Source organism: Geotrypetes seraphini, chromosome 1 (assembly GCF_902459505.1).
Source record: "Geotrypetes seraphini chromosome 1, aGeoSer1.1, whole genome shotgun sequence".
NCBI classification, from domain to species: Eukaryota; Metazoa; Chordata; class Amphibia; order Gymnophiona; family Dermophiidae; genus Geotrypetes; species Geotrypetes seraphini.
Window position 1 is genome coordinate 464,592,831 of NC_047084.1, and position 25,748 is coordinate 464,618,578.

A 25,748-nucleotide genomic window follows, 5' to 3' on the forward strand; every position below is an offset into this window, starting at 1 on the left:
GGTAGTGAGGGATCTGCATACCAAGTTTCGTTCAAATCGGTCAAGCCGTTTTTGCGTGATCGCGGCACATACATACATACCCACATACATACCTCCGATTTTATATATATAGATTTGGTGGCATTTCAGAGGGCCTGAAGAATTACAAACAGAAGGTATTTCAGGGGTGGCTAAAGATACCCTCCCCTAAAATAAAGATTATATATTTCTCAGCCTTGAGAGTTTAAAAACTACACAATTGGATTGAATCCAAAAAATGGTATGTCTTATTCTGAAAACTCAAATCATTTAAGAAGAAAATGTAATTAATAAAGAGCACCTAGTACCAGAACTTCTTTTTTTAAAAAAAAATCTTTATTGATTTTACAATCTTCAATAGTGCAATGCATAAATATATCGTATATAATAAGTCAATGTAAGCACATTTCCCCAATGAATATGCATGCAATCTATTTGCATGCATTGCTTTCATTGTATACTAATAGATCGTGTGCATATTTATTGGGGAAATTCTGAAAACCCGACTGGATTGCGGCCCTCGAGGAGGGACTTTGACACCCCTGAGGTAAGTCAAAGAAGCAATGTCAGGAAGTAGCAGCTCAGACCTACACATCCTACAGTGTTGTGATCTTGGATCTCTTGATGTTGTATAAGTTTCAGGTTTATTTATGTTTTGCTATACCGCTCATTCAAAATGTACAATCAAAATGGGGTGAATAAAAGATATAAAGAAAGGGTGATACATCATAGAAAGACATAAAATGCAATAGAGTAACATAGTTGTAGAGAAGAGGGAGCAACTACAATATTTTAATAGGACAGATGGAGGGCAAATCATATTAGGAATGGGGAGGGGTGGCTAGTAAAAAGGTAGGAAGCACCCAGTGCAGTGGTGTCCTCCCATGACCCCCCCTCCCCGCTCTACACTTGCACTCTCCCTCCATTTACCTGGATAGATAAGCTACAAGTTTTTGATAAATGCCCATCCTCCCTGCAGGTAAAAATACAGATTGATGGATCTTTCAGTTTGCGAAGCTGTCAGGACCTCTTGTTTTGCTTTGACTGCAGCTGCTGTTTGCTGCCACCCTGGGAGACAGTTTATTCTGCCTAGTGGCCACCCCTGCTTCTTCCCCCTCCCCCATTTGCTAGCCCAGCTACTGAAAGCTGGAACACTGCCTTATGCAACTGCAACTGCCACCCTGAGGAGGCTACACCACCCAGTGCTTTATTTCCAGTCCCTTCCCACTGACTAGAAGGTTCTATGTTTATCCATGCTTTTTTTTTTTAATTCTGTTACTGTTCGTCTTTATGAGAAGAGTATGCTAGGCATTTATTATCCTTTCTATAGAAAAGCTCCACTTCCTGATGCTGTTCTTGTGGCTTCCCCCTTGTCGCTTCCTATTGTGGCCCATTAGTTCTAGAATTTCCTTCCCATTGGAAAAGGTTTGTCACACAGTGTTCAATAACTTTCTTTATTCTAATCCAGATATTAGTGCTTCTCATTTACCTTACTTCCCCTGGGGTGGATAGGGATGGTGGGGGAGGGGGGTGTAATTCGATGAGATGCTGAGAAGCAGGTGCCATTCACAGTCTCTTAAAGATCCAGCTGGCATAAACCAGCCCAGTGCAGATGGTGCCTAATGTCTCTCTGGAGAGATTCCCCTTTTTCCTCTATTTGCAAAAGTCCCAGGGAGAAGAGGCTTTTCTTTTCATAGGCCCAAAAAAGATCAGCCAGAAAGAGAGAGAATGATGGCATCGAATCATGTTTGTGAATAACTGTGGCACCCTGTAGTGCTCTTGGCTGGCATTCCTCAACTCCCTTCTTCTTCTCATTAAACCATTGAGGTCCTTAAGACCATCTGGTTCTTGTGATTGAAGGCTGACTTACAGATACGAGCATGAAAACCAGGACATCAGTGCCATCGCACTGGTGTAGCCTTAGACAGGGGCTTCTATGGGCAGATGAGGAAATTTAACAGCCAGGGGAGAGAGTGGAGAAAATAAGGAGGAGACCGCACCTTGAGCAAGTCTAAGGGAGAGGTTTTGGCACTGAAAGGACAATAAATATGCTGGCACAGTCCAGAGCAAGTGAAAGAGGACACAGAAAAAGAGAAATCCAGACAGAGTAATGGAGAAAGTGTAGGCACAGAGAGAAAACCAGATGGAATAGATGTTCATCAACATTAATTTGCAGTGCCCAACTTCTGGGATTAGAGCTCATTAACTACTAATACTCAACATTAGGGCTAACTCAGAGGAGGTGCATACCCCCCTCCAAACAAACCTCACAGTGTAGTTCTCTCCAACTCCCCCAACCCCCACAAACACACTCTCATTAACATAATCCTCTACTTAGGGGCATAGTAAGGGGGTGGGGGAGTGCCCCAGGTGTCATCTTGGTAGGGTTGCCAAATTTTCCAATTGGAAAATCCAGACCCCCTAGACCTGCCCCATCCCCGCCCCCAGTAACGCGCCCCCCTCCCCCCTCTGCTGGCGGGCAGAGAGGATATCCGCGCAAGCGCAGATGCCACGCGACAGTGTCATGTGAAGATTTCCTCCCTGCCTGATGCAATTTGAGGAGGCTTTTCAGAACCCAGACAACGTGCTGGGTTTTGAAAAGCCGCCCTCAAAAAGAGGACATATCCGGGGAAATCCGGACGTCTGGTAACCCTACGTCTTGGTGGGGTTGCCGGCACCTCTCCTTCTCTCTGCCCCCCCGTTTCCTTCCCACTCCTCCCCCCCCCCCCCGCTGCACGCGCGCCTTCAATTTCCCATCACCGTACTTCTAGCTCTAGGGCAGGGCACGCTACAGGGATTCAAAGAAGGTTTGGATAAATACCTTCAGGATAAGGGGATTGAGGGGTACAGATAGACATAGAGATAGGTATGGGAAAGGAGGGACACTTAGCAGGTCGTGGACCTGATGGGCCGCCGCGGGTGCGGGCTGCTGGGCGCGATGGACCTCTGCTCTGACCCGGTGGAGGCAACTCTTATGTTCTTATGTTTGTTCACCAGTGTGAGCAGCAGCTTCAACCTGCTGCTCGCGCCAGCCGTAACACTCCCCTCTGGCCGTAGCACTTCTGGGTCCCGTGACTAGGAAATGATGTCATAGGGAGAGCCGACACTGGCACAGGCAGCAAGTTAGAGATGCTGTTCGCATCAAGGAAGCAAAACAGGTACGGGGGGGGGGGGGGGGGAAATGCTTGTGCAGCAGGGGGAGCACCTCTACCCCTACCTAAATCAGAACGAGAGCCTACATGGTTCAGACTGTTTTCAACTCCCAACGCCCACTCGCTGCTGTCAGATACCTAGACCCACTGTATCATTTCCTCTACCATAATCTCCTCAACCCTAAAATGTCCTGTCTAAATTAGATTGTAAGTGCTTCTGAGCAGGGACCGTCTATTGTACGTTCAAATGTACAGTGCTGCGTACACCTTTCAGCGCTTTAGAAATAATAAATAGTAGTAGTAGACTGCAGCTGCAGCTGGTGGAGGAGACAGAATGCGAAAGGAACTTGTATGCTGCCTTTTTGTGGTTACGCAATCAAAGCAGTTTACATATACAGTGTTCCCTCGATCGTTTGCGGTCGGCGGTTTGCGGTCCCAGTCATTCACGGCATTTTCCGACCGCCGACATAGAGAGGGCAATGGGAGAGGCAGGAGAGAGCAGCCAGAGCGCCGCAAGTGCAGGAAATCACTCGCGGTACGCTCCGATCGCCTCTTCCTGCACTAAGTCGGGCCTTATCCAATCAGGAGCTTCTTTGACACGCAGCTCCTGATTGGATAAGGCCCGACTTAGTGCAGGAAGAGGCGGTCGGAGCATACCGCGAGTGATTTCCTGCACTCGCAGCTCTCCGGCTGCTCTCTTGCTGCCCTCTCCCGCTGCCCTCTTCAGGCTCCCCCATGAAAAACCATGTTCGCAGTTTTTCAAGATTCGCAGGGGTTCCTGGACGGAACCCCCCATGAATATCGGAGGAGTACTGTATACAGGTACTTATTTTGTAGCCGGGTAATGGAGTGCTAACAGACTTGCCCAGGGTCACAAGAAGCAGCACTGGGATTTGATTCCACAACTTCAGGGTGCTCAGGCAATAGCTCTACCACTAGGCCACTCCTCACCTCCAGCAGGTAAGTAGTACTATTCTTCTTTCAAAGCACAGGGTCCAGATCAAAAGTTCATCCTCCACAGACGTGAACCTGCCCGATGCATAGGGCTATTTTTTTTAAAAAAGTTGCTTATTTGTAATAGGTGCTTTTTAAAGATAACAAATCGCCAGTCACACAAGAGAGCCACAGGACTGTGCTTGGCACTGAGCAGTACACACTTTCCTGAACCTTCGGGTCTTTACTGCGCCGTTATGGAATTTTCTTGCATTCTCATAGCCGATTGCAGTTTCTATTTTAACTACAATATACAAGAAGACAACCGCTCCCCATTAATAGAGGTGAGCAGTTTCGTGGAACTGGGTCCGTTCATAACCTAGGTGGGGCACACTCAGTAAGTCCTTGTCCCTCTCTCACTCTTTATCCTGGTTGTGGGTTCTCCTCAGTAGCAGGTTCTCAGCTAGGAGAAAAGTTTAACCTCCCAAGGCCTGCATATTGCATATGTCTTAAATTTCAAGTTTGAAATTAATTTATGTGTTGATATATACCGCAAGTCGCAATGGCATCAACGCGGTTTACATTACAAAAGCAATACATATATCAAAGAGGAAGGAGTAAAGAAAGCAGAAAGATGGAGGTAAAAAATGAAGAGCAGGAACTACATTCATGGATATGAAAGCAATAAGGTAAGTTGGTAAAGTAGGGATAAGTCTGGCTGAGGTGCACGTTCCTCCCCCGCCCCTTCCACCCCCACTCCACAAATTGGTGTCACAATAAAGGAAGGTCTTAAGTAGAATCTTAAAGTGGTTAAGTTAAGTTTCAGTGTGTATTTCATTGGGAAAGCATTCCATAAAGTCGGACCTGCCTGGGGATCACAAGGTAGTTCTGCTGCAGTGAGCGTAAGGTGCATGAGGGTACGTATAGGATGAAGAGCTTGTCTAGATAGGGTGATGTACTAAATCAAACTTCAATGCGCCAAGTCAAACAATCCCAAGATCAAAAATGAAACAGACTTGTAAAATAATAGATTCAAGAAGTATAATCAGACTGTACTCTCAGATACCTGCTGGTAAATCATCAAAGATCTCAATAACCAAGATTGCAGGTTAGGATATCACTCATTGAGTACAGAATGAAATGCGAAAAGTGTTCTAAAGTGCTCAAAATAAGTATTCTAAATAAATAAATAAATAAACCACACTTATCTTAGTGAAGTTAACACAACCCTACGGGGACCCGTTTCACCCTAATTTGGCTTCTTCAGGGGTCAGTATTCTAAAATAGATAAATATAAGAAAACATGCGTTAAAAACCATCTTAAACCCATTTAAAGAGAAGGATATACTATACATAATCTAATCTAATCTAATCTAAATCTTGGGTTTATATACCGCATCATCTCCGCAGATGGAGCTCGACACGGTTTACATGGTTAGGGAAGGAACGGAACTCCAGTGGAATTATATAAGTAAGAGAGAAGAGAGGTTAGGTGTGAGAGTGCCAGGAGAGGGACGGGGTTACGTTCTGGAGAAGAGCCAGGTCTTCAGATGCTTACGGAATGGTAGAAGGGGGCTCAAATTGCGGAGAGGGGAAGGGAGACTGTTCCAGAGCTGAGCGATTCTGAAAGGGAGGGAAGAGCCAAGTTTACCAACAAGGGAGATGCCTTTTAAGGAGGGGTAGGATAGTTTTAATTTTTGGGTGGATCTAGTGGAGGTTGGATTTGAGGAATTCCAGGATAGAGGGATAAAAGGAGGAAGGATACCGTGGAGGATCTTGAAGGTTAGGCAGGCACATTTAAAGTGGACCCTGGAAATAACGGGAAGCCAGTGGAGTTTGGATAGGAGCGGTGAGACATGGTCAAATTTACTTTTTGAGAAGATAAGTTTGGCCGCGGTGTTCTGGATTAGTTGGAGTCTGTGAAGGCTTTTCTTTGTTAAGCTTAGGTAAATGGAATTGCAATAATCCAGTCTGGAGAGGATAATGGATTGTACGAGGACGGCAAAGTGTTTTTGGTGGAAGCAGGATCTCACTTTCCTCAGCATGTGAAGGCTGCAAAAGCATTTTTTTATCAGGGAGTTGAGGTGGTCGTTGAAGGATAATGATGAATCTATGGTGATGCCCAGAACTTTGCTAGAGAACTCCAACTGTAGAGAGGAGCCTGTGGGCAGTGGGATGGAAGTGGGTAATTGATCAAGTTTAGGGCCGAGCCAAAGTAGTTTGGTTTTGGACTCGTTCAATTTCATTTGTACAGTGTGAGCCCAGGATTGAAGTTTGGTTATGCAAGAAGAAATGTTAGCTGCGAGATTGGTGAGGTTCGCGTCGGTCTCGATGAGGACCAGGATATCGTCGGCGTAAGTGTAGAGTGTTTCTAGGGGGGATAGGTGGAGAAGATTCAGGGAGGACATATAAATGTTGAAGAGGGTGGGAGATAGGGGGGAGCCTTGTGGGACTCCACAAGTCGGTTTCCATGGGGAGGAAGAGGAACCATGTTTGGTGACGGTGTAAGAGCGAGAACGTAAGAAGTTCGAGAACCAGTCAAGGACTGTAGAACTAATGCCTATCTCGGAGAGTAGGAAGATTAGAATGTCATGGTGGACAACGTCAAAGGCAGCAGAGAGGTCGAATTGAAGGAGAACGGCAAATTTTTTGTGAGAGTGAAATTGTTGGATCTTCGAGATTAGGGAGGCCAGGAGGGTTTCGGTACTGAAGTTGGGTCTGAAGCCGTATTGATAGGGTAGGAGGACAGAGAATCTTTCCAGGTAGGCTGAGAGTTGGGAGGAGACGATGGACTCTAGCAATTTGGATAGGAGCGGAATGTTTGCTATTGGGCGATAATTGGATGGGGAGGAGGGGTCTAGGTCAGCTTTCTTCAGTAGGGGGGTCAGTGCAATGCGTCCCATTTCAGGGGAGAAGAGGCCCGATAATAGGGCAGAATTTATGAGTATGGTGAGAGAAGAGATGGCCTGTGTGGGTATTTTCTCAAATAGATAGGATGGGAATGGATCCAAGGTGCAGTTACAGGATTTCAGTTTCAGGCAGAGTTTGAGGACCTGCGAATCGGATACTTGCTCAAAGGTAGTCCAGGATCTATTGACTGGGACGGGGGTGGGGACCTTTGTAGTAGGATCGGGGGAGGCGGGCACCAGAGGATTGTAGGAGACTACGGGAGGGAAGGAGCTTCTCAAGGCGGTGACCTTTTCATTGAAGAAGTTTGCTAGTAGGTCCACTGATGGGGAGGAGGGAAGTATAGAAGGGTTGGTGTTGGGAGTTAAGGAGCGCCAGATATTGAACAGCATACTATTCTGGTTTTTTGATCTGGAGATCTTGTCACCATAGAAGTTTTTCCTAGCTCTTTTGAGTGTATTGTTGTAGAGTTTAATGTTGACTCTCCAGATTTGTTTATCTGCGGGGGATTTAGATTTTTTCCAGATGCGTTCCAGGGATCGACATTTTTGTTTTAGCACCCTGTGTTGTGGGAGGTACCAGGGGGCCTTACGGGAGTAGGAGATGGTTTTGGTGGACAGCGGGGCGAGAGATTGGTAGGTGGATTCTGAGAGAGTGGTCCAATTGTGCCAGTTGGTTGCAGAATCTGATGGCTTAGGCTTGGATGAGAGAGTGTCAAGAAATTTGGACCAGAACTGATCACTTGAAATTTTCTTGCGGAAAGTAATGGACTTAGAGGACTGAGGAGTCATAATAATACATTAAAAGTGAACAGAGTACTTCTGACTTACTTGTAACATGACTCGATTTAACGAGGCAAAATGGCGATAGCGTTCAGTGAACGCCAGCGCATGCGCTTTTAAACCAAATATTTGATCTAAAAATAGAAACTTAGCGCATGCGCAGTTACATATAAATGATAAATAGATATTAAAAAGCATTAATAAATATTAATAAATATTGAAAAATTCAGAAAAACACCCTCCAATCTACAGTATTATTTAAACCCTTAGGTGTCATGGTTTGAAGTTTATAGATCCATCTGATTTCTCTCTGTGAGAGACGTTTCTTCCTATCTCCCCCTTTCATGTTGGATTCCTCCCTATCGATGCAAAAGCACTTTAAATCTTCAAACTTGTGCCGTGCACCGGAACAATGTTCTACCAGAGGAGCTGTCATCTTATTATGTTTGAGATTAGATTTGTGTTCTATTATCCTCGTCTTGAAATTCCTGGTCGTCATCCCAACATATATTTTTTTACAGGGACAGACGATTGCATAAACTACATAGTCAGATGAACACGTCAAAAATTTTTTGATAAAATATGTCTTGCCATCACCAGGGTTAACAAAGGAATTCTGAGAAATTGTTGAAACACAAATACTGCAGTGACCGCATCTATGAAAGCCTCTAGGTAACAATCTCTTGGTTGACTCTGGTTCCTTGATATTTCTTGTAAAAGATAACAATTCTCTTAAATTACGCTCTCTGGTAAAAGCAACTCTTAGTTCTGTGTTGGTGAAGATTTTATTAGTCTGGACAATCTTCCAGTTGTTCTTAAAAATATTCGCTATCTCGCTACCTTGACTCGAATATCTCAACACGCACGTCATTATCTCATCCTTCTGATCATTGGTTATTGAACCTTTTTTATCATCCATAAGCCATTCTCTGTGTATATATTTTGCTCTTTTTTGTGAATATTTGAGTATGTTTTTTGGATAGCCTCTGTTTTCCAATTTATGTAAGAAACTTTTGGAGTGTTTGGAGTAGTTTCTTTCACTTGTACAGTTCCTTTTGATACGCAAAAGCTGTGAAAAAGGAAGATTTTTCTTTAAACTAAAAGGATGACAGCTATTGAAATTCAAAAATGTATTTCTGTCCGTAGGCTTCAGGTATATATCAAACTCAAACTTGTTAGAGGTTTGTATAATATTTAGGTCTAGAAACTCTATCTGACAAGTAGAATATTTCATGGTAAATTTAATGTTTTCATCACAATTGTTTAACCAATGGAGAAAAAGCTTTAAACTTTCCTCAGACCCTTTCCACAACATCAAAACATCGTCAATATATCTGTACCATTTGAAAATATTCGTTCCAAATGGGGAATTCTGTATCCAAATTTTCTCATATTCACACATATATAAGTTGGCCACCGACGGGGCAAACACAGCCCCCATGGCGACCCCCGATTTTTGTTTGTAAAATTTTTGATTGTACAGAAAGAAATTCTCTCTCATTGCAATTTGTGCCAAATTTAAAATGAAATTAGTTGGTATGAAGTGAGATCTATCCCTCCTATCCAAGACGTCTTTGATGATGTTAAGAGCTTCACTCTGAGGAATGGAGGTATACAGAGATATGACGTCCAAGGTAACCAGTATATAAGGAAAATCATCTTCAGAGATATGATCTAATTTTAGCATAATGTCTTTGGTATCTTTAATATATGAAGCAGCTTTTATAACTTCATATTTAAGAAACTCATCAATGAAACTAGAGAGCGGCTCTAATAAAGAACCCTTTGAAGACATTATCGGATGCCCTGGGGAGTCCACCAAATTTTTGTGTATCTTCGGTAACGTACAGTTCCATATAGATCTAGAAAAATTGATAAGAAAATTACATCTTAAAGTCTTTTTTAATGACGTTCCTCCTACGTACGATCGTTCTATTATATCGCCTAAAAGCGGATGGTATCCTCCAACTCCTTTAGACCCTATTATACATTCTTTTAAGCAGTGTATCATTAAGGATGTTGAGACATGGAAAAACAAGAGTCAACATTCGTATGGCTATAACAATTTGAATCGGGAGGAAAGGAAAGCTCTGGACACTATTTCAAACGATCGTTCTATTATTATAACTAAAGCTGATAAAGGAGGAGCTGTAGTAGTTCAGGATAGTGATAAATACCAGAGAGAAATTATGAGACAACTACAAGACCCCGATGTATATGAGCCTTTGCTTTTCAATCCTACAAAAAGATTACAAAGGTCAGTTCAACAAGTGACCAATTTGGGCCTCTTACAAGGATTCCTCACCCACAAAGACTATAGATACTTGAATCCTGTAAACCCCATGGTCCCTATTTTTTATACGTTACCGAAGATACACAAAAATTTGGTGGACCCCCCAGGGCATTCGATAATGTCTTCAAAGGGTTCTTTATTAGAGCCGCTCTCTAGTTTCATTGATGAGTTTCTTAAATATGAAGTTATAAAAGCTGCTTCATATATTAAAGATACCAAAGACATTATGCTAAAATTAGATCATATCTCTGAAGATGAAGTTTGAGTTTGATATATACCTGAAGCCTACGGACAGAAATACATTTTTTAATTTCAATAGCTGTCATCCTTTTAGTTTAAAGAAAAATCTTCCTTTTTCACAGCTTTTGCGTATCAAAAGGAACTGTACAAGTGAAAGAAACTACTCCAAACACTCCAAAAGTTTCTTACATAAATTGGAAAACAGAGGCTATCCAAAAAACATACTCAAATATTCACAAAAAAGAGCAAAATATATACACAGAGAATGGCTTATGGATGATAAAAAAGGTTCAATAACCAATGATCAGAAGGATGAGATAATGACGTGCGTGTTGAGATATTCGAGTCAAGGTAGCGAGATAGTGAATATTTTTAAGAACAACTGGAAGATTGTCCAGACTAATAAAATCTTCACCAACACAGAACTAAGAGTTGCTTTTACCAGAGAGCGTAATTTAAGAGAATTGTTATTTTTTACAAGAAATATCAAGGAACCAGAGTCAACCAAGAGATTGTTACCTAGAGGCTTTCATAGATGCGGTCACTGAAGTATTTGTGTTTCAACAATTTCTCAGAATTCCTTTGTTAACCCTGGTGATGGCAAGACATATTTTATCTAAAAATTTTTGACGTGTTCATCTGACTATGTAGTTTATGCAATCGTCTGTCCCTGTAAAAAAATATATGTTGGGATGACGACCAGGAATTTCAAGACGAGGATAATAGAACACAAATCTAATCTCAAACATAATAAGATGACAGCTCCTCTGGTAGAACATTGTTCCCGGTGCACGGCACAAGTTTGAAGATTTAAAGTGCTTTTGCATCGATAGGGAGGAATCCAACATGAGAGGGGGAGATAGGAAGAAACGTCTCTCACAGAGAGAAATCAGATGGATCTATAAACTTCAAACCATGACACCTAAGGGTTTAAATAATACTGTAGATTGGAGGGTGTTTTTCTGAATTTTTCAATATTTATTAATGCTTTTTAATATCTATTTATCATTTATATGTAACTGCGCATGCGCTAAGTTTCTATTTTTAGATCAAATATTTGGTTTAAAAGCGCATGCGCTGGCGTTCACTGAACGCTATCGCCATTTTGCCTCGTTAAATCGAGTCATGTTACAAGTAAGTCAGAAGTACTCTGTTCACTTTTAATGTATTATTATGACTTATGTATAGTATATCCTTCTCTTTAAATGGGTTTAAGATGGTTTTTAACGCATGTTTTCTTATATTTATCTATTTTAGAATACTGACCCCTGAAGAAGCCAAATTAGGGTGAAACGGGTCCCCGTAGGGTTGTGTTAACTTCACTAAGATAAGTGTGGTTTATTTATTTATTTATTTAGAATACTTATTTTGAGCACTTTAGAACACTTTTCGCATTTCATTCTGTACTCAATGAGTGATATCCTAACCTGCAATCTTGGTTATTGAGATCTTTGATGATTTACCAGCAGGTATCTGAGAGTACAGTCTGATTATACTTCTTGAATCTATTATTTTACAAGTCTGTTTCATTTTTGATCTAGATAGGGTGATGACCATGACTGACAAGTTTTGAATACATGAAATAAGATTTTAAAGGTGACACGATGATGTACAGGTGTCCAGTGGGCAGATTTCAGTTTGCAAAACATAAAGTTCTTGCTAACTTATTCCACTGTCTGGCTGCAGCCACTGAAAATGCTGACTGACCTGTTGCCAGTGGCATAGTGAGGGTAGGAGGCGCCACTGTACCCTGTTCCTTCCCCACCCCCATACCACACTTGTGCAGTCCCTTCCCCCCACTACCTTTTTAAATCTTTGCCAACACAAGCAGCTTCTCCTGCCTGCTGTTTGTGCCAGCGTTGGCTTTCCCTCTGATGTCACTTCCTGGCTCCGTGACCCGGAAGTGATGTCAGAGGGGAACCAGGCTGGGGCAAGCAGCAGGCCTGAGAAGCTGCTCGTGCTGCAGAGCATTTAATGAGGTACCAGAAGGGTGCAAATGTGGTGTGTGGGGGTGGGGGGAGCAAGATGGCACTTGGGGCATTCTGCCCCCCTTACTATGCCACAGTCTATTGCCACATATCATACAGTATCAATTTTTAGATACATAATAGTTCCAGACCTTAATTTTTCTGCTTGGTACAGGTACAGATAGCGCTTGCTGTAAATATAAAGGTACCTAAATTTGATGCACTACTATCAATATTTTATATTGTATCCTCCATTCTATTGGTAGCTAATGTAATTGTTTCAAAATTTGGAGTCGTTGCAACATACTTATTCACTCCCATTAAAGCCTTTGCCACTGCATTTTGTGTTAGTTGTAATGCTTGAAACCTATATTTTGTGATTCCCAAATATAAGGCATTACAATAATCAATCTTGGAAAGCACCAGGCTCTGTAAAACACTCCAAAAATCACTCATAGGTATTAATGGTTACAACCTTCTCAACACGAGTAGCCGGAAAAATGCTGATTGCACAACCTATGTTACTTGAGAACAGCACTTTTGATTGCTACAGATATGACAATTGGAGGCTGAAGATATATTTATATGACAGAATACAATAACTGAGTCCAGACTAGAAATGGAGTTCTAAACTGAAGGTTTACTTAATAACAGAGTCATAAGCAAAAGGGGATAGCAATCAGAAAACTCATAAACTACAGGCAGGGGCAGAAAACAAAAATAACATCAAATACTTACTGTCGTATTTGTTTCACCAGGCCTCTCAACTTCTATGATACTTCTCTTTATGTCTTTACTCAGGTACACTTTCAGAGTTAATTTAACCCAGCATTTCATACTATTATCTGAATTCACTGACTATTCCCTACACTCCCAGGTGCACTTTGCGATCGTTACAAGATAATAGATTAGTTCTCCTGGCAGCGAGTAGAACTAGGTGGGGAAACCACTCGTCATAAAGCATTCTTTTACATAGTTGTAGTCTTCTCATTTGATCACTGTGGCAATCCTTGTAAAAAAGGGATTACAATAATCAAGTCTAGTCATAAGCGAAGTATGGAATAACAGTCAGATTGATTGGTGATCAAGCAGTGAACATAGAGCATGGACCTGACAAAGTACAAAGAATACTATTAATAATAAATAATCCACTCTAACAGGGAAGTCTATAATCTACATTCGGCATTAAATAGCCGATTTAATCATCAAATTTCAGGAAAAAGGCCTCAGAATAAGGAGCGCTACGCAAGTTGTATCACCGACTGACGCTATCAGCGTCATCAAAATGAGTGGTTTTGCTCCATCATGCAATCATTGGCCAAAAGACCTGAATTAAATTAATACTTTAAATAATCCAATAGAGTTTTTTCTTTTCTCTTTTTTTGTAAATTGACTTTTTTGTTTTGACTACGCTGATAGCTGATAGGCTTGTTAATATCTACGCACCTAATTCAAATCAAAATATATTTTTTAAAACTCTTCAACAGTTGATTCTGCCACCGGCTGCTTCTAATTTAGTGGTGGCGGGAGACTTCAGTGCAGTTATGGATTCGATATTGGATTTTAAAAACCTAGTAAAGTACTAAAATCATTAGGGCTAGACAACTTGGTACAATCCTGTGGTTTAAAAGATATTTGGCGGATTCTTCATTTTAATGATCGGGAATTTTCTTTCTGCTCCCAGGTACATAAATCATTTTCCAGAATAGATTAGATATTTGTATCAGATGGATTAAGTTTCAAGTTTATTAGGATTTTATATACCGCCTATCAAGGTTATCTAAGCGGTTTTTACAATCAGGTACTCAAGCATCTTCCCTCTCTGTCCCGGTGGGCTCACAATCTATGTAATGTACCTGGGGCTATGGAGGATTAAGTGACTTACCCAGGGTCACAAGGAGCAGCGCGGGGTTTGAACCCACAACCCCAGGGTGCTGAGGCTGTAGATCCAACCACTGCACCACACACTCCTAATGCAGCAGGTTACAAAGGCTGCCATAGATCCAATTATTTTTTCAGATCATGGTAGAATTTCGATTGAATTGAAGATGGATGAACAAGATTATAGTAGACCTGTCTGGCGATTCAATAATACATTGCTTGCAGATTGCAACTTTATTGAGGAATTTCAGTCAAAAATTACTGAATATTTTCAACTCAATGTTTCAGATGATATCTCTTTAGAAACCTTATGGGATGCTTTTAAAGCTACTATGAGAGGGCAAATAATCTCACATTCGGCACACGTCAGCAAACAACTCAATAAAGAATTTTCAAATTTGGAGCAAAATATTAAAGACTTTGAGTCACAATTGGCCTTGAAATGGGAACAAAATACTTTGCAGGCCTTCTTAAAAGCTAAATACAAATACAATGAGATTTCCTCTCAAATGGCTAGAAAAGAGTTGTTTTCTCAACAGGCTCTGTATTATGGAAATTCGAATAAAGCGGGAAGAGTATTAGCTAATTACCTTAAAGATAAAAAAAGGAAAGTGAAAATTGTGGCTATCACAGATGAGAATGGGGAAACTCATTCTCAAATTGGAATTATCTTAAAACAATTTTTGAAATATTATAAAGCTTTGTATTCTTCCGATCTTTATTCAAATAAAGAACTTGAAGGTTTAAAGTTTTTGGAGTTAAGTGGCCTAAAATTCCTGAGCATATAAAAGGAACTCGTGTTGCGCCTATATCAATGAAAGAATTACAAACAGCATTGAAGCCCCTTAGAGTTAGATCCGCTCCAGGTGGTGATGGTTTCACAAATCATTTCAAAGTACCCTATTACCTCATCTATTAAATTTATATCAGGTTGAACTGACTAAAGGTTGCATTACAGGTACTATGGCAGAATTCTTAACTATTGTTTTGCCGAAGCCAAATAAAGATCCTATGTTGGTTTAAATTACAGGGCTATTTCTTTGATTAATGTTGGCTAAGTTAGTTGGCTAAGTTAGTGGCTTTGCGCTTGACCAAGGCTCTCCCTTATATTATTGGTATGCACCAAATGGGGTTTGTTGCTCAAAGACATTCTTCAAATAACACCAGGCTGGCTTTTCACATGTTAAATTTAATAAAAGTCATGGATGATCCACCCTTCTCTGTATCCTTGGATGCAGAGAAGGCCTATGATCATGTGGAGTGAACCTGTATATATCAAGCAATGGATTGGTTTGGTATTGGTTCAGGATTTATACAAATGATTCAAACCTTGTATAGTTCTCCTTCTGCCAGATTATATATAAATAATACTTTTTCGGAACGTTTCTGTCTGGAGAGGGGAGTTAGACAAGGATGTCTGTTATCTCCTTTGCTGTTTGATATTTTTTTGGAACCCTTGTTATTAGTTATTCAATAGGCAAAGGAGATCCAGGGTATTCTTTACGCAGGTCGGGAATACAAGGTCTCTGCTTATGCAGATAACATATTGTTTTATTTGAGGAATCCTGAAACAACCATTCCACATTTACTAGATTTGATTGAAAGATTTGGAAAATTTTCAGGATATAAAATAAATTGGAGTAAATCAGAGATTCTTCCGCTTAATGTACATTGTCAAAAAGGATTGTTGGATTCATTCCCGTTTCTTTGGAAGGAAGAGGGTATAACGTATTTAGGAATTTGGATTTATAAAACGCTGGAAAAAATGATGAAAGTAAATGAAAAATCCATATTGCTAAAGGTCACAGAAATGAGCAATGGAACCCATTTCATCTGTCTTGGTGGGGGAGAGTTCAGACGGTTAAAATGATGATTTTGCCTATGGTTTGTTATCAAATGGGTATGTTACCAGTGTTTTTCTAGGGGTCCTTTTACAAAAAATTAAATAGTATTCTTACAAAATTTATTTGGCTAGGGAAAGCAGCAAAAATTGCTTTAGTATCCTTACAAAAGCCAATTCTGGAGGGTTGGGTAAAATTTCCAAATTTTTATAGATACTATCAAGCCTATATAATGCGTCAGGGTATGTATTGGATCCTCCCCGAGCTCATGGAAAATCTTCCAGACTGGGTATGGTTGGAATGGCAACTCCTGTCTCCATTGAGATTGTGTCACGTTTTGAGTATCAAGATGCCTAGGCTGTATAAGGACAATAGAATTTTAATGGACACTTGGAAGACATTAAAATTTATTACTAATTTAACAGATATTCCAATTCATAAATCCACTTGTCAGTCCCTTTGGTTGAACCCCAAGATTCAAATTGGCGGGTTTAAGGTCATCTGGAAGTACTGGATGAAGGCGGACATACATACTTTAGAACAGTGATTCCCAACCCTGTCCTGGAGGAACACCAGGCCAATCGGGTTTTCAGGCTAGCCCTAATGAATATGCATGAGAGAGATTTGCATATGATGGAAGTGATAGGCATGCAAATTTGCTTCATGCATATTCATTAGGGCTAGCCTGAAAACCCAATTGGCCTGGTGTTCCTCCAGGACAGGGTTGGGAACCACTGCTTTAGAAGATGTAGTATCAGACAGAAAGCTGCTTGAGTTTTCAAGACTGCAACAAAAATTTGCAGTTATGGTGGTTGCAGTTGAAACAGACCATTCAGGAGGGGTTCTCTGACTGGAAAAATCTGAAAAATCAGTATAGTTTGCCATTCCTGTGCCTCCAAGCAGATTTCTTGGGTCACCAGGCCGCTCAATGGTATAAATTAATATCTGGATTTTTGAATAAGAAACCAAAAACTGGTCTTTGTGACATTTGGAGCATTTAGATAAAGCATCAGATTACTGCATCTCAATGACCACGAATCTGGACTTGGAGGATGAGATGTACGGTGTCTTCATCTATGAGACAAACATGGTTTTTCTTGTTACATAGAGCGTATTGGACTCCGGTTAAATTACAGAAATTAGATAGTTCCAAGTCTAATAGATGCTGGCACTGCCATCTTGAACCTGGGACATTGGATCATTTATTATATTATTGTCCCTTGATACATCAATTTTGGAGATCCATTTGGGATCAGGTAAACACAGTAATGGAAAATCCAGTGGCACTAGCATATGGCACTGTGCTATTTGGCACTATGATGAGATCTAAAAGCCAAATATCACCTCACAATAATAAAGTTCTCTTTATTATGACAGGGGTTGCCATACTGCTTATTTTAAGGAATTAGAAAAACTGGGATAGAATGAACTATACCTTTTGGTGGGAGTCTCTCTGCCACGTTTTTAAAATGTAACGTATTATGGCTATACAACAGGGACATTACAAAAAGTTTCTGAAGATTTGGGAGCCATTGACAAAGTTTTGCAAAGAGTGATTGTTGATTTTGCTCTTTGGTCATACACGTCCAGGGTGGGTTAGAACATATTTTTAATTTCTTAATTTGAGTGTACTTTTTGAATATAATTATGGGGGGGGGGGAGGTGATATATCTATTTGCCATAGATTACAATTTTAATTGTATTTAAGTGCTTTTATAGTATAATATGATTGTACTATATGTTACACTTACTTATGGCTTCAAAATGAATAAGATATTAAAAAAAAAAGAATTTGGACATATGGCGTTAGACACCCATTCTCGAACAATACGTCTAGAATATTTTTTTTTCATGAGGCCCTGTTGGTACCAACCCTCTGACACAAACGTGACAAAGAGGGTGGAGCCAACAGGACCTTCCAAAGTGTGTGGACATGAAGGCTCTTCGGTGGAGGGAGCATGCTGCTGGAGGAAAGGGGCAGGAGACCTGTGCCATGTACCCCCACAAGCAGCTCACATACCCCTATGGGTACATGTACCGAGTGTTGCGAAACACTGCACCCCCCCCCCCCCCCCAGGCTACTTAAGACACCTGTATGCAGTTCTGCTAGGCTTTTCTATAGCAGGTGCTGATGTTCCGGAGACAGGTATGTACTTTTTCATTCTGGTATTTGTGGCAGTGTGAAAGGGTCAGTGATCACTGGGAGAGTGTGTATGGGTCTTTACGTTATCTCTGCAGTGGTTATCTGGTCACTTTGGATACCTTTTTGGCACTTATACCTGCTTTTACATCATCTATGTCACAACATATAAGCTCAGTTGGGTCCTGCTAAATCTCTGAAGCTAGGTTTCCAGTGCTGCTTCCTCTGAGTTTGGCAAATGGCTGTCTTTGCTGCTCTCCCTTAGTGGTGTGGGAACCTCTCTTTTCTCTCCCAGCAGTAATGTGATCATCCCCAGCCTCAGGAGTGTCTCTCTCCCTGATTGGCTGACTGTTTCTCCAGGCTCTGAACCTGGTCTAAACCAGATCTCTGTCTAGCAATAGGTGAATCCACCTTACTTTTGGGACTTAACCCTTTCGGCATTATTCTCACTGGGATTTTTTACTCCGTGGCGACAGGCTTAGCTTTAGACCTGGGAAATGATGAACAAGGTTGCTTAACTCCAGACTACGCAGTAACTTTGGGCATTAGGTTCTTATGCATAGGCTTAAGTGCCGCCTGCTGTTGGTACTGTGTAGAGACGGGTGGTAATCTCTCTGTGAACCTCTTTCTCCCCACTTATAGGGTCTTCCCTGCCACAGTAAGTCCAGAGAATTGAAAAGGTCTTCTGAATATTAGTGTGTCGAGATGTAGGTTGGACACTTGAAGGCTGCAACATTCCAGAAAGTTAAAGGCTAAAGGGGATGGGACTTGATATACTGCTTTTGCTGAGTGGTTACAAACAAAATGGTTTACATATTTTAGGCAGGTACTTATTTTGTACCTGGGACGATGAAGTGTTAAGTGACTTGCCCAGAGTCACAAGGAAGCTGCAGTGGGAATCAAACTCACAACCTCGGGGTGCTGAGGCAGCTGCTCTAACCACTAGGCCACTCTTCCAAAGGCTTGGAGCAGATATTGAAAGAGAATGGAGTTTTCAGATTGAGAAGCTCTAGCAGCAATTTGAAAGTTTTAATCAGTCTAGTCCAGGGGTAGGCAATTCCGATCCTCGAGAGCCGGAGCCAGGTCAGGTTTTCAGGATATCCACAATAAATATGCATGAGATAGATTTGCATCTCAAGGAGGCAGCGCATGCAAATCCATCTCATACATATTCATGGTGGATATCCTAAAAACCTGACCTGGCTCTGGCTCTCGAGGACTGGAATTGCCTACCCCTGGACTAGTCTAAGGTGACTCAAGACTGTTTCATTACACAGAATTTACAGAGAACAGGCTCTGGTATCTTAATTTTTCAAGTGCTAAATTTTCCATCCCTAACTTCAGTTGCTCTGCATGAGCTTTTTAGAAAGTATTTGATGGAGGCTTAAGTTCCATCAGAGGCTGTCCCTCCATTCTAAAAGGTGTTTTATCTTCCCTTCAAGAAGAGAAGTGAGGAAATAAAGGAAAGTGGAATGGGGAGAAATCTTTGCAAATGCCTTTTGACAATTTGGATGTGACTGCGATGTTGGAGGCTCTCTCTGAGGAAATAAGAGATCGAGCGACATTATTGGTATCATTTGTTTTTGAAAATGATAAGAATTCTATAATGTGAGTTCTTTCAAAACAGGAATGCTGTTTTTATGGGCCAGGGTATTTGGTGTTTTTTCCTAATAACCTCTGTAAGGAGATGCATAAGAGGAGGAAACTTTTCCTGCAGCTCTGACAAGAAGTGGTTATCTCACGAAGGACAGTTTTTTTTATTTGCAGTATTTTTATTTATTTATTATACTACCTTTCAATCAAACATCAAAGAAATACTATATTAAACACTTTCAAAATAAATTTACAGTATTCGAAGTCTAGAGACACAATAGGAGGGATCAATGCATAGCACAATTCAAAACCCAGAAGGCAAATGAACTATAATCATATGGTAGGGTAACGTCATCATTAACGTTTACCCTTGTCCATTTCAATCTATGGCTTATGATATTGCTAAACCTGCCAGATCTCAAGACCTTACTTAAATTTCCAATATGAGTTATGAATTTTCTTGTTGAAGCTTTAAAGGAAGAGAGCTCCAGTTTTCCTAAGGTATCCTGCTAAATTTTGGTAAAGTTAGAAAATGTTCATTATATAAATTTGAGTCACTGCAGTTTAAAGATTTTTTTATGAACAAGTCTCCTGTACAATCTGCTAGTGAGGTTGTTGTCAACTCAGTGAAAGTTCCTCTTCAGTAATGTATAATCTGTAATATCCTTGATTATCTTTTGGGGTTCTCAATATCGGAATGTTTTCCTGTGTTAAATTACTGATTATTGTTTCCTCCTTTCAGGAAAGTCTTGGGTCCTCTCCATTTGAGGGCTTAATAAGGGACTGATGCATAGAGGCTTGTTATTAAATGGTTTTCAATGGCGTAGTAAGGGGCGGTCCGCCTCGGGCGCCACATTGGTGGGGGCGCCAGCACCCATTTTCATCTCTGCCTCCCACTCCTTCCCCACCCCCAATACCACACGTGCACAAGCCCCCCTTCCCACATGCCTCTTTAACGTTCCCAGCGTGAGCAGCAACCCCAACCTGCTACTGGCGCAATCGTCAGCTCGTCCTCTAACTTCACTTCCTGGATCTGTACCAGGAAGTGATGTCAGAGGGAGAGCCGACACTGGCACGAGCAGTAGGTTGAGGGTCGCTGCTCGTGCTGGGAACTTAATGGAAGGGGCACACTAGCTTGCGCGGCAGGGTGGGGAAGGAGTGGATGGGGTCAGGGGGGTGGAGAAGAGGTCAGGGGAGGCACATCACTGCCCCAGGCACCACTTACCTCGCTACGCCACTGGTTTTGGTTTTCCTCTTTTAATTATTCTTTGTCCAATTGCCCTAATTTCTGTGCAAAATTTGATACTGTATTGTAATTGTTAAAAAGTTAGCTCGAATATAACAGAATTATTTTGAAATGCAATTCATGAAGAATGGGAAAGCCTGTTTCGGAGAAGCATATTCATCAGCCAGGTTTTGGTAACTGAAATTATGAATTTGAATTGGTTAATAATGCCAGAAACAAAGTGATATTGATTTACATTGAGCAAATATTTGAAGACCCTCTATTGTGCATCTGCCCTCAACCTCTTTCTGCCCTCCCTATCTCTCTCTTTCCCTCCCTTCCAGTATCTAGCACCTCTACCTCTTTATTCCCCCCAATCCCCCAGTATTTGCCTGTAGACTTAAGGGCTTAACTGCAGGCCCAGAATTCCAATTGAATGCGCATATTAACACAAGAAGATTATTTAAATTAGAAGCAAGAGCACATATTACTAGTAACAAAGGGTATAAAGGATTTTTTTCTGAAAATATATGTCAAATGTTTGAGTTATGGCCTATTGTCGGTATTTGGTAAAAATTTTGGTAGATGGTTGCAAGGTCACTAATAGAGACATTTTAGTAAGTTCTGAAGAACTGGCTGATTTTGGTTTTCAAAAAATGATTGTGTCCATTTGTTCAGCTTTACCTGTCAGTTGAGGTGCAAAAAGCTGATAATCAGCCAGAGCCTATTCTTTAGGAAAACATTTCCTTAGTGGCACACCATATTTCCAAATTATTATCAACTATGATCAATGCAACATATCCACTTAACCTTTGTCCCACATGGGTGCTAAAGGTGACCAAAAGATTTGTTGGTGGTGGGGAAGGGGTAAAACACGGACCTGACGGACCTCTCGGTTCTAAAACCGCACGTCCTTAAAAATCTGAGGTCCGTGCCACTTGTAGTTAGTTTCTGGCTCTGACAGACCTCGATGACAATTTAGCGCTGACGGATCCGTCTCAGCATAGGGAGGGAAAAGTATTAGAGTCCATCAACACTAAAATGTCAACTGTTGATTTTTCTCTGTTTATTATTTTGTTATAAGGATTTTTGTTTGCTATGAGGTTTTGTTTTTCATGATTTCCTGTGTTTTAAGTTTTGCAGCATAGAACCTAATCTTAGAGGTGCACCATTTCTGAGTCATGTGGAGCCATTCTTGCAGTCTGAAATCTTGTGGTTCATAGAGTGAGATTGTTCTTTCAGTATTAAGCCAGGGCTGGCTCAAGAGGTTGTGATGTACTGGACCAACATTTGCTTTTGCACCCCTGTCCCACCAAGCCCCACCTCCCACCTGTCCCACCCTTTGCCCTGCCCCCTACCTTGGGACCAGTGTTCCCTCTAAGCGGGCGGGTGTTGTGAGCAAACTTTTTTCACCGTGAGCCAAAAATATCGGGCGCCAGCAAGTTATGAGCCAACTCGCCCGATTCTCCTCTCGCCGCCCTGCCATCTGCCGTACGCCTCTTCCGATCGTGCGCTGTGACGAGAAACGTGTGCGCTGCGATGTAATATTTTGTGCGCCAGCGCACGCCAGCGCAGCTTAGCGGGAACACTGGTTCAAATGGTTTTATTTATTTCCCCAAATTTATTTTTGTTATACGCATTGAAAATATTTGATATTGCGTTTAAATCAAAATCTCAATAAACTTGAAACGAGTGCCCGTGAGATTGTGGGAGGGTTAAATACTCAAAACTTAGAAGTTTTTGCTACGCCAGCTTTCTGGTATCTTTACATACAGTGGCGTACCTAGCATATGTAACATCCGGGGCCCATCATTTTTTGGCACCCCCCCCCCATCTGTAAGAAAAACATGATTTTTAGTAACAAACCACACGTCACACATGAGTACCTAGGAAAAGGCAGCATCTTACATATTGCAGTGAGCAGTACATCAATACACCCATTGTAAAACTAAACAAGCCAGACCAGCACAGATCAATCCTACACCGTCAATCCTAACAGAAAACCATGTCTTTCGAACACACAGAACACAGAAAACACCTTCGCCTAGTAAGGAATATGTAATCACAAACTAACCCCTCCCTCTTTTACAAAACTGTAGTGTGGATTTTAGCTACGGAGGTAACAGCTCTGATGCTCATAAAATTCTGAGCATCAGAGCTGCTACCACCAAGGCTGGTGCTAAAAACGCTTCACAGTTTTGTAAAAGGGGGGATAAAATAAAAATACATAGACAAAGGTTAAATTGAACCAGCAAGAAGCTGGACTCTGCATACAATGCTTCACAGAAACAGTGACACATGTCTCCTAAAGCAATAAATAAATAGAAATTTTTTTCTACCTTTGTCTTCTGTGGTTTCTCCTTTCCTCATCTTCTTGTAACTCTCTTCCTTCCATCCACTGTCTGCCGTCTCTCTTCCCCTATATGGCATCTTCTCTCCTTCTATGCCCCTTCCAGAAACTGTATGCCTCCCCCTTCCATCTCTCCTTTCACCCCATTGGTCTGGCATCTCTCTCCTCGCCTTCCCTCTCCCACACCTCTCCTCATAGTCTGGTATCTCCCCTTCCCTGATTCTCTGGCATCTCTCTCCTTTCCTTTTCTTCCATCTTTCGCTCCCCCTCCATGCTCTCACATCTCCCCCTTCCTTTTCCCTTAGACTGGCATACCTTCCTCCTACGCTCCAAGCCCTGGCATCTCCTTTAATTCCCTCCCTCATCTTCCTTCTCCCTCCAGCTGGGTACCGCAACACTCTTCCCTGCAGCTCTGCACTTCCCCACAATTGCCATGCTTCGGTTCCTCTTCTTCCTTCCTTCCTCCCCCCCCCCCCGGGACCCTGCGGCACCATCAACTCTTACTCCCTCTAATGTCGGCCCTGCAGCTCCAGACTTCCTCGCACCTTCTCCCCTCCCCCTTTGGATCGCTATTATTTTAAATGTTATAGCCGCGGAGCTGTATCCATCAGTGGAGATGTCTAACCTCGGCCTGCCCCGGAACTCTTACTGCAACAGTGACTTCCTGTTCCTGCCTAGACGGGCGGCTGCTGCAGTAAGAGTTCCGGGGCAGGCCGAGGTTAGACATCTCCACTGATGGATACAGCTCCGCGGCTATAACATTTAAAATAATAGCGATCCAAAGGGGGAGGGGAGAAGGTGCGAGGAAGTCTGGAGCTGCAGGGCCGACATTAGAGGGAGTAAGAGTTGATGGTGCCGCAGGGTCCCGCGGGGGGGGGGGGGGAGGAAGGAAGGAAGAAGAGGAACCGAAGCATGGCAATTGTGGGGAAGTGCAATCCCCCCAATGCGTCCCCTTACCTTACCGACGCGTGTGTGCGCTGTGAAGAGAAACTTTGCGCTGCGATGTAATATTTTGTGCGTGAGCGCAGGCCAACGCAGCTTAGCGGGAACACTGCTTGGGACCAATCATCAAGATTCCTGATTGCTCCCTTACCACCCCCACCCCCACCCCCACCCTCAAACAACAATTTCCAGAGTGAGGAGGGAGAAGTCAATTACCAAAGTCATGTCCTGTTGGGACCAAGTACCGCAGACTACCGCTGGCTAGTTGCTCGTGGGTAAGCTTAGCCTAGCTCAGTGGTTCTCAACCTTTTTTCAGTTGTGACATACCTGACAGGCAATGCCTGCATAAGTGACACCCTTCATACATGACTTCATGGACATTTTCTATGATACAGTATGGCAGTTCTTATAAATTAAAAGTAAGCATGCCCTGCATCCACATCCCCCCCCCCAGCAACAGATGACGATCGTAACTTACACATTTTCTCCATGGAAGTGATCATACATAACATTATGAATGTGTATACATATACTCATATATTCATTCTGATTCTCATGCCATTTGAGAAATAACAATATAAATCTCTCCACTACCAGCTACATTGAGAAAAAATGAAAAACTTGAAAAAAAAAGCTCTTGCTCAAAATGCATGTAGCATTAATTCCTATGATTCAAATAACATGAACCCTACCTATAATTACACAGGGTCTCAGAAAAACCAATAATACACCTACTATGGGTAAAAGAGAACAAGTGGGGTTGCTAGAGTTTACACCGAAGCTACATGCAAACAGAATACCACACCTCCATCACATGCAAAAACATAGACCCTCATCAAATACTGAACAAGTGATCACAAATTTGAAATACATATATAAAGACAAAGTTTGAACTGGGAAGCCCAAGTCAAGCTAGGCATGTATCACAACACAGGAGAAATTAAAATACAGAAATGCATAGCCAACAAAATACAAAGGCATCCACAATGCACATTTCCCAAAGCTAACATATTCCACATAATAAATTCAAAATAAAACACTTTTTAAAATACCTTTGTTGTCTGAGATTTTTATTTTTCAGGCATATTGGTCCCAGTTTTTTTTTCCACTTTCTTGTCTGTCTTCTACTCTCTTTCCAGTGGGTATTGTCATTTGTCCTCTCTCCACTTTCTTTCTATCTTTTTCCATTACCTATGTCCATCCATCTCTAACATATATATTCTCTTTTCTTTCTGCCCACTCAAAATTTTACCCTCTCACTCTTCAGTCCTCAACATATATTTCACTAACCTATCAACTTTCAAAACCTGCTGCTGCCACCTCACACAAAATTAGGCCCTGCAATTTCCCCTAAGATACTTCTGGAGAGGTAAATGTTGAGGGGGGGGGGAACCATGAACAAATATCCTGGTGGGGAGGAGGGGGCAAGGAAAGAATGAATATGATGGGGTGGGGGTTGAGAAAAGAAGTATATAGGCATGGTA

The 25,748-nt window shown here is 41.8% G+C and overlaps 1 protein-coding gene across 1 annotated transcript in view; it reads right to left on the bottom strand.

Moving 5' to 3' along the window:
• LOC117349930 (caM kinase-like vesicle-associated protein) overlaps positions 1–23,355 on the bottom strand; it is a 146,592-nt gene extending 123,237 nt beyond the window's left edge. Inside the window, exon 1 of the mRNA XM_033923676.1 lies at positions 23,312–23,355. Within this exon, the coding sequence (XP_033779567.1) occupies positions 23,312–23,342 (31 nt within the window). The 5' untranslated portion in view covers positions 23,343–23,355. The remainder of the gene's footprint in view (positions 1–23,311) is intronic.
• Positions 23,356–25,748: the final 2,393 nt, after the last annotated feature.